Source organism: Poeciliopsis prolifica, unplaced genomic scaffold, assembly GCF_027474105.1.
Source record: "Poeciliopsis prolifica strain line A6 unplaced genomic scaffold, Auburn_PproV2 SCAFFOLD212, whole genome shotgun sequence".
Lineage (NCBI taxonomy): Eukaryota > Metazoa > Chordata > Actinopteri > Cyprinodontiformes > Poeciliidae > Poeciliopsis > Poeciliopsis prolifica.
The window spans coordinates 25,309-35,000 of record NW_026562587.1 but is presented as its reverse complement, the minus strand read 5'-3'; the positions used below and the strand labels follow the sequence as shown (position 1 = coordinate 35,000).

Sequence of the window (9,692 nt, the reverse complement as noted above, 5' to 3'; positions counted from 1 at the left end):
TTTGTGAGTGCGAATGAGTGAATGTGAAGCGCTTTGTGTGGAACGCCAGGGTGACTGGAAGAGAGCTATATGAGTTCAGTCCATTTCCCATTTATCTAAGGCTGTTAGCATGTTAGCATTAGAACGTTGATATTAGCATGTTGCCATTTGAACGTTTAAATTGCTGAATTAGAGTAATAAGGTTGATGCTAGCATGTGTTAAGAATTAAAAAGAGGAATAACTTGATTTAGCTCGTTAATTTATTCCTCTTGTCCTGGATTCCTGTGTTTCAATATATGTGCAGGAGAAGAGCAATCATACGACGTCAGACTTCAGATATCCAGAGTTTTATCCAGAGAAAATCAATGCAAGAAGAATATTACAATAAGCATCTCACCTAGATCATCAAAAGTCCAAGACATGACGAAACAGAAACAATTAACTGAGTAAAAACAGAAACAGAAACAGAAACAAACAAAAGATGCATCTTCTGGGAAACTCTCACTCAGCACAAAGAGATTTGAACTTCTGCTGTAAAACAAACCATTTTATAAGAATGTGTATTCTCTTCATTTAAATATATGCATTAGGAGGTGTGTTTTCCTCAGTGGGGTCTGTCTTAGTATTAATTTTATTACCTCCTGCTAAAGAACCCAAAGGCAGATATATGGATCGTCCAACTGGGTCTCTGCCGTACCAGGCGTCTCCTGCAACTCTCCCTGAGCTAAATTACTTCCTCTGTCTGTTTTAGTTTTCTGCCTCAAATGATTCAACAAGAACGTAGTTTGTATTTTTAACCAAGCTTGCACAAAATGTAATGCTAAATAATGACGATAAGTTTGGATCTAAGAAGTAACTAATTCAAAACATGCTTAAAGAAATATATTTAATTCTAATATAGATAAAATTATTTATAAAAAGTTTTAAGATCCTAGTGAACTTTTGAACCACACTAAGGAATTTGTTAATTGTCTGGCAGACAGACTCCCTGTCTAAAGAGAGTTAAGGAAGTCTCAGTCTGTCTTTCTTTAAGATCCTCCCTATAGGATTTATATAAGTTCAGAGTGATCAGTTGTTTTAGTTTGGATCTTTATCTAAGTTTGTCTTAATGTAAAGGTTAGCCTGTGTGCTATTGTGCTCATTTAAAATTCTATTTCAACACATGTTAGCATTAGAACGTTGATATTAGCATCATTTATGCTAATATCAAGATGATATCAACGGGTCGTATCATGTTGGCATTTATATTAGCATGTTAGCTTTAGAGCGTTGCTATTAGCTTGAGTCCTCCTCTTGCTTCCTCGTCCTCAGAGGATGGAAGTTCTCCATGGCAACGCAGGTGGCGCTGCAGAACTCCGGCTCTTACTCCATTGGTCAGTTCCAGTCCCGCATGATCAGGTGAGCGGCAGGCCGGCACTTGATTGGCTGCGTGTTCGTAGCGGCATGTTAATACATTTTCTGAACCAGGTGGACCAAGCTGCGCATCAACATGGTTCCCGCCACCATCCTGGAGCCTGTCTCTGAGTGCTTCCTGGCCAGCCTCATCATCGGCTGGGCCGCACATCACGTCTTCAGGTACGGCCGATCGCAGGGCGGGGTGGGGCGGGGCGGGGCGGGGCTTCGAGCTGCGGCAGGAGACTCTCTTTTCTGATTGGTCTGTTTGCTGCAGGTGGGACATGATGGTCTTCTTCATGTGTCACTGCCTCGCCTGGTTCATCGCCGACTACGTCCAGCTGACGGGAGTCCAGGTGAGTCAAAGGTCAAAGGGTGTGAGTGTTGGCGTTGTGATGGGCTAGCTGACCGATGACCTCACCTGCAGGGCGGCGCCCTGAGCTTCTCCAAGCTGGACTTCGCTGTGGCGTGGTTCATCAGGGAGTCCATGTCGGTGCAGATCTTCCTGTCGGCGCTGTGGGACCCCACCATCAGCTGGAGAACGGGTCGGTACCGGCTCCGCTGCGGTGGCACCGCCGAGGAGATCCTGGATGTGTAGTTACCATGGTTACCAGCCGCCCGCCTGGCAGAGGCGGCAGAGACTGTTGGATTTTTATGAGGCAGTCTGTGTGTGCGTTTTTTAACTATTTATGTTGGTGCTAAAAATAAAACCAGTCAATCACAGCGCAGCACCGAAGAATAACACGCCTGAGCTCTGATCAGCCAATCAGGACAGAGTACCAGCCACTCTGACTTCTCATTGGTCCCCACTGCTTTTTTTTAAACTTCCAGGACATCAGAGCAGAGACTTTTACTTTGAAATCCACAGGAAATCTGATACACCTCCGATCAACTGATGTGACTTTAAGCGCCTCTGCTGGTCCTGTCACATATGGGTCTGAAAAAAATTCAACAGGGGTCAGAGTAGTCGACCAATCAGAGACCAGCAGCTCTGTAATTAAATGATTCCTTTATTATGAAGGTCCAAACGTTTCATCACAACTGGACCAAAACAAGAAAAGGCGACACATTTCTCTGCAGCTGCAGTCCGTCACGCTGTGTGTGTGTGTGTGTCTGTGTGTGTGTGTGGTGTGTGTGTGTGTGTGTGTGGTGTGTGTGTGTGTGTGTGTGTGTGTGTGTGTGTGTGTGCGCGCTCAGCCTCGGGTGTTCAGTGATGACATCATCGGCTGTCGGATGAACCCTGTCTGAATGGTTGAGTCTTTTTTGTATATTTTGTTTTTCTGTTACAAACACCTGCTGGAAATGGACCAATCACGGACCAGGACAATAACCCGCTTCATGTCAGCGGTCACGCCGTGATTGGCCGATGGGAGAGGTTGTGGGCGGGACTTTAACAGATGCACGGCAGCCATTGGTTGTAAGGTTTATTTATTTATTCATGCTCCAAATTCCTGTCACACCTTCAGAATAAATAAAGATTTAACAAACTTTATGTGTTGGGAGTCCAGACTGACCCCCCTCCCATCATGCAACAAGGCCCCGCCCACAATGACGTTACATTCATCACACATTCACAAAGTTTCAAAATAAAAGCCCACCAGGCTCAGACAAATTAAATGGTAACGAAATTACAAATTAAATAATTAAATTCAGGAGGCCACAAATTATTTTCATGTATGTTTATATTTTTTATAAATGATTTTTATCCATGACAGAACATCAGTTTTTATTTGTATTAAAACTGAACTTGATTCAGATCCAGATGGCGAAATGGATTATGATAATCCAGATTATTTAGATCATATCACAGCAAATAGTGATAAAACGTGTTTTGCCTGGATGTAGTCATATTTCTGCTTATTTCCTGGTTTATGAGATCATTAAAGCAGATTTTTTATTAGTGGACTTCCTGTTTCTCTATCTTTAACAGCTTTTAGTGTTTTTCTTTCAGCAGGAAATAAATCTTAGATTAAGAAATAATTGGAACGTTATTCGTCAGGTTCTGGTCTCACCAGGCCTGACCAGAACCTGATAAGAAGTGATGTCATAGTGGGAACAGGTCGCCTCAATGTAAAGGCACAGAAACGTTGGCTTGGTTTAACCCCTCCAGACATGGAGGCGGTGCTGACCTTTGACCCCTGAGCTGGCCAGATGGATTGTTGCTCAGTTTTCAACATGTAAACACACACAAACACACACACACACACACGGGCGGGGCTTCAACAGCATCACGTTTTACAGTATAAATAGAGCCGACATTAAAAACCTCCCAAAACAGCAGAAACACACCAGACAGTCACACAGAGCGCCCCCTGCAGGCCGTAAGAAAATCTGAAAAATAAGGCACAAAAGACGGAGAGCCCGAAGATCCACAGCAGGAATAATAACAAAATGATGATGATGGTCAGACAACAGGGGGAGGATGACGAAGAGTTCAAACAAAACTGTTTCAGTTCAAAAGTTTCAGCAGGAACCAAAACATCTGCACACGTTTCCGGTTCTCCTGGGCCTGACTCCGTTACCCACAATGCTCTGCTGCCGCCGCTCAGGAATGTGCTCAGGAACATCCGTAACCATGGCGACGAGGCCCAGCCCGGCCGCCGGTCCGCCCCCCTCGGCTCGGGAGCCCTGCCGTCCGATTGGCCGCTGGGCGGCAGGGGCGGGGTCAGATGGTGGACTTGGAGAAGGAGACGCGGAGGTGCTGGTTGTGGTCCAGCTGCTGGTCGTGAAGGGCGATCAGCGCCTCCACCGCCTCCTCCACCGACGCCAGCTGCAAGAGCGCCATCTTCCTGTCTTTCCTGGAGATCACAGGAAGTGACATCACCGCTCATGGACAAGACACAGGAAGACATGGAACTGTACGTACTGGAAGAACTTGAAGGCCTTGACACCAAAACCTCTGGAGGAGAAACAGGTCCTTCAGCGCGTCTTCGGCCACCGACGACCTGGACACACACAGGAAGACGGTCCTCACAAAGCAGCAAAAACACACAAACACACACAGCAACAGGCAGCTAGTGGGCGGGGCCCCAGCGGGCAGCTAGTGGGCGGGGCCCCATCAGGCAGCTAGTGGGCGGGGCCCCAGCAAGCAGCTAGTGGGCGGGGCCTTACGGGATGTTGGACAGGTGCAGCGTTGCTGAAGGAGGAAAGATGTTGTTGAAGTTCTTGGAGCCGGGCTTCTTGAAGCGGTGGAGGGCGGAGCCTGAGAAGTCCTGCGTCAGCGTCTGCTCCTCTGGCCCCGCCCCCCCGCGCGGCAGCTGCACCATGGGGTGCCTGGACAGGGTCACCCGGATCACGTTTCCATGGAGACGCTGGCCGTTCAGGTGGCTCATCGCTGCAGAGAGAAAAACCTGAATATCATTCAGAAATATTTTATTTCATTTTATTTTTTTCAAAATTAATATAATAAAACTTTACAAAATACATTTAGGACACATAGAGAGGAAAATTATTCCCCAAATTTTAATATTTCTGTTCTCGTCGGAATAAATCCAGAAATCGTCCATCCAGAGACAAACTCAATGAAACCGGCACAACCAGGACGCGCTTATTAAAACACGACTGAATTTTAGGGACAATAAATAAATTTGATCAGAGCTGATTCTGACCGAGCTGCGCCTGCGTGGCGTCGCTCATCTGGACCAGCGCGTTCTCCTTCTTGTTGAACAGGATCTTGACTCGCTGGACGTCGCCATAAACTCCTGAAACACACAGATCGCAGGTCAGGCTCCCCCTGCTGGGCGAAGCCGGGATGACGGCAGCCAGTCTCACCAAACAGGATGAAGAGGCAGTGGGGGGAAACTCTCTGTGGACACAAAAACATGTAGGTCAGAGCGCTGCGCTCTCATTGGTCACCTGCTGCATCCCCGTGTGACCTCTCACCTCTGGGTCCAGGTTAGACACTAGCAGCACTGAGTGGCCCGCAGGGGGCGCCACCTGCATCGCCATGCGAGGAGGGGACATCAGCGAGCCGGGGACCGCCGTCATTGGGAGACCTGGGGACGAGCGCACAGGTGAGACAGTAACCAGTTGGCGCCCCCTGGTGGGGCAGGTCAAACATTTAGAATTAAATATTCTTTATTTTAATTACTTTCACATCAGACATTAGTGAAGAAATTTCACCCAGTGATTATGAAATTCAAATTAGAAAGTCATCCTGATTTACTTAAAATATAAACAGTTTGGACTTCAGTGACATCTAGTGGCTCTGAGAACAAACTGCAGCGAAGTGCTTGAATAGCCTCAGTGATGATTGCAGGTGATCGATGCCCCGCCCACCTGCAGGTCATGTGACTCACCCGTGTGCTGGTGGAAGGAGGGCGGGAACGCTGCGGCTCCATATGGTGGCAGAGCTACACCTGAAACACACAGGTGGAGCGGAAGCCCCGCCCACAGACAGTCAGCGAGAGTGGACGCCTGCTGGCCGGGCAGGGAAGTGCGGCAGGCTCCACCCACCAAAGGCGGCGGCGGTGGCGGCGCCGGCCGGGTCCAGCTCTCCGCTCGGCAGGTCGGCTCTGGTGAAGTCGCGGCTCTTGTCGTTGTTGTACTTGACGTTGAGCGCGCTCAGTTTGGAGAAGTCGATGCGCAGCGTGCAGCAGCCGTTGTAGATGTTCTGGCCGTCCAGAGACTGAAACACAGCAGCGATTGGTGGGCGGCGCCCCCTGCAGGCCGCCCACTCTACATGCGTCAGTGTGACTGCGACTCACCGCCTTGGCGTGCTGAGCGTGGACGGCGTCGCTGAACTGCAGCAGAGCCTGGAACTGGTTGTTCCTGGTGAAAGTGATGATCTTCAGGACGGAGCCGAACTTACTGAAGATCTGATCCCGACACAAAACCAAACAAATAAAAACATCAATAAACAAAGAGAAGAAACCAGTCACACGGTGCGGCTGCAGCGCTGCTGCGGCCCGCCGACCTGCTGCAGGACCTCCAGGGTCACCGGGTAGAACAGGTTCTCCACGATGATCCTCAGAACCGCGCTCGGCGCCGGGATTAAGCCCCGCCCCTCTGACGACCCCATGTTCCCAGAATGCACTGCTGCCGTGCTGATGGCCTGCAGCGCCCTCTGCTGGTATGAAGACAGATCACTATCTGAGGCTCCGCCCACTCTGTTGTTGCTCACAGTAAAGTGGGCGGGGCCTCTTCACCTGATTGGTCAGATTGTCTGTTTTCAGCTCTCTGTGGGTGGAGTACTGAATGAAGACTGGCTGGTTCCTGATGGTGGGTGGGGCTGAGGCGTAGTAGTTCACCATGGTAACGGCTGCTTCCTCTGACGCCATCTCAAGAAACGCCTGAAAAAAAACACATTTATCATTTATAGAAATTATTATTAGTTATAATCCTTCAGTGTAAATAAGACGAATCAACTGGATCCAGTTACCTGGTTTTGGTTCTAGTGGGTCCAGTTACCTGGTTTTGGTTCTATGGGTCCAGTTACCTGGTTTTGGTTCTAGTGGGTCCAGTTACCTGGTTTTGGTTCTATGGGTCCAGTTACCTGGTTTTGGTTCTATGGGTCCAGTTACCTGGTTTTGGTTCTAGTGGGTCCAGTTACCTGGTTTTGGTTCTATGGGTCCAGTTACCTGGTTTTGGTTCTAGTGGGTCCAGTTACCTGGTTTTGGTTCTATGGGTCCAGTTACCTGGTTTTGGTTCTAGTGGGTCCAGTTACCTGGTTTTTGGTCCTCAGTGTGATCAGTTTGGAGACTCTGCCGAAGGGAAGTGCCAGGTCGACCACTTCCTGTTCAGAGGTGTCAGCAGGTAGCTGCCGCAGGTGCAGCACTGGAGAAGGGACACACTGAGCGCGCTCAGAAACACACAGCCTATCAGTGCCATCCACTGGAGACAAAGGAACAGGTGAGGAGACACCTGAAGGTGAAGACAGAGGACAGGAGGAGGCTGAAGATGGACGACTCACCTGTGGACAGGTGGGCGGAGCTCATGTTCTCACAGCAACCAACAGGTGTTCTGAGCGTTGACTCCTGCAGGTGAACACACAGGTGAGTCATTGACTGCATCAGCAGCAGACCTTCTGTCAGATTCTGATCGGGTTCTGATCTGTCAGATAATCCTGCTTCCTGGACCCGGCTGGATCGATGAGGGTCCGGTTCGGCTCATCACAACTGGCAGCAGTGGGTTTGGACCCATTTTGACCAGGTGACTGAGACCTAATGGAACCTTCAGAACCAGAACCGGCCACGCCCCCTCCAACAGCTCACCTGTGAGACTCCGCCCACACGGGTCGGAACCACTTTATTCACCTGCTAGGACCCACAGAGAGGTTCCGGTTCAGTTCTGTGGTCCTGGAGAACGTTCTTTCACAGTCAGGTCCGAACCGGAACCAGGTAAGGGTTATGAACCCAGTCAGATCAGAAACCGCCAGGACCCGGATGTTTTCTCCTCCAGTAACTACCTGATGCCTAACTGGTTCAAACTGGTTTGACTGGAGCCCAGTCTACAACCTGATCACATCTATAGTCTCATCTGAGGGCGAAGCATCGCGAGATTTTAGCCAGTCAACCTAACACTGTTTGTTCACCAAACTCCGAACCGAGAAAAGAGCGCGAGCGCCAGCAGGGCCAGGTAAACAGCAGCAGAACCGGGGGGGCGGGGGGGCCTCAGCCAGCGGGAAGCACGAGACGCGGGGTTCGGGAAGGTTCGGGAAGGTTCGGAATGGGCCCTGTTCTCACCGGTCCATGGTCCGAGAGGAGAAGGCGCAGGATGATGATGAGGAGGAGGAAGCGCTGTTTTGGTCCGCGAGCCTCAGCCGCTGCCAGAGACCCGCGAGCTCACTTCCTGGTTGGTGACGTCACTGGACAACATGGCGGCGGGTGGGCACGCCTCAGTAATAAAAATAAAGAATAAAGACCAGAAAAATGCAAGATATCTATTAAAATAAAAGCACATTAAATCTTAATGAAAAGACAACATTGAGGATAACATATCAAACAAGATAATGACAATAAAAACTGTAAGTACATTATAATTCTTATAAAAGATTTTCTACACAAAATCACATTTTATTGAAATCTCTAGAAAAAAATAAAAAATTCATGAAAAAAATACAATTTTTCAACAAAACGATGAACTTCACATTAAAATATAAAACAATAATTCACTAAAATTGTACTTAAGAAATAATTAACATAAAGATTTAAAACACTACAGAAAAACTGAAGCAGCAATAATATATTAAGGAAGAGAAATCTGAAGCAAAACAAGAACATAATTTTGAAAGAAAAAGATCAAATTCAACATAAGCTATTAAAAACCTAATTGTATAATTTACAGGCAAAAACTGATAAGAAATAAAATAGATGCAATTATACGTTTTGAAATAAAATTGACTAAAAAACATAAAAAAATCATAATTCAAATATTTGGGATAGAAATAAGCAAAAATAAATACAAATACGTAAAACTAGAGCAAGAAGTAAGTGATACAAAATAAAAATATAAAACGTACAGAAATATCTGAGCCTGCTGTGTCATGTTTGGTTTGATGTTATATTTTTGTATTTCTGTGTATGTATTTGTAAAAGTGCTTCTTCCGCTTGAAATGTATAATTTTGTGATTATTTACATTTCTAATTTTTTAAATTTTAGTTCTTAAAATTTCATTTTGCTGATCATTTTTATTTAAATGGTTTAATCTTTGTCTGATTAAACCATTTCCAATATTAACTGAGATCTAGTGACCATTTGCCTTTTTCCCAAAAATACCATTTTATTCAAATAATTTCTCTGATGGATAATTTTGACTTCATAGTTAACTTTTAAACTGAGTAAAAACGTTAAAGTTGTGCTGCTCTTACTGTTTTATCAGGAATCGTCTCATTGCTTGCTGGGCTTTAAAGCTGCAGCTCAGAGAAGAACCAGAGGCTGGTTGAGTTCAACCCTCCTTCTTGAGTTTCATGCTTTATGGAAGAACTTGATCATATTTACGGAAGGGAAATTATTCTGGTAATAATGAATTTATTTTAACTACATATGAGCCATTCTTGCGACAGGCTGGTGACCTGTCCAGGTCCAATGTCCTCACCCGGAACATTGCCTGGAGAGGCAGCAGCAGCTTCCGAACAGAAAATGGATGGATGGATGGATGAATGGACGGACGGATGGACGGACGGACGGATGAATGGACGGACGGATGGATGGATGGATGATGGACGGATGGATGGATGGATGATGGACGGACGGACGGATGGATGGATGAATGATGGACGGACGGACGGATGAATGGATGGATGGTTCATCGTCCGACACACAAAAACTTACAGAAATAATTTAATTTATTTCCCTTTTGGATTAATAACGTATTTTGGAA

General features: G+C 46.9%; 1 protein-coding gene and 1 pseudogene across 1 annotated transcript in view; one reads left to right on the top strand and one right to left on the bottom strand.

Annotated features, from left to right (window-relative positions):
• The window catches only part of LOC129356952 (ceramide glucosyltransferase-like), a 7,204-nt gene extending 4,689 nt beyond the window's left edge, over positions 1 to 2,515 (top strand). Inside the window, 4 exon segments of the mRNA XM_055026487.1 lie at positions 1,292 to 1,378; positions 1,448 to 1,555; positions 1,650 to 1,728; positions 1,800 to 2,515. Of these exon segments, the coding sequence (XP_054882462.1) occupies positions 1,292 to 1,378; positions 1,448 to 1,555; positions 1,650 to 1,728; positions 1,800 to 1,970 (445 nt within the window). The 3' untranslated portion in view covers positions 1,971 to 2,515.
• A 1,429-nt stretch (positions 2,516 to 3,944) lies between these two features.
• LOC129356948 (polypyrimidine tract-binding protein 3-like) lies at positions 3,945 to 8,164 on the bottom strand (annotated as a pseudogene).
• Positions 8,165 to 9,692: the final 1,528 nt, after the last annotated feature.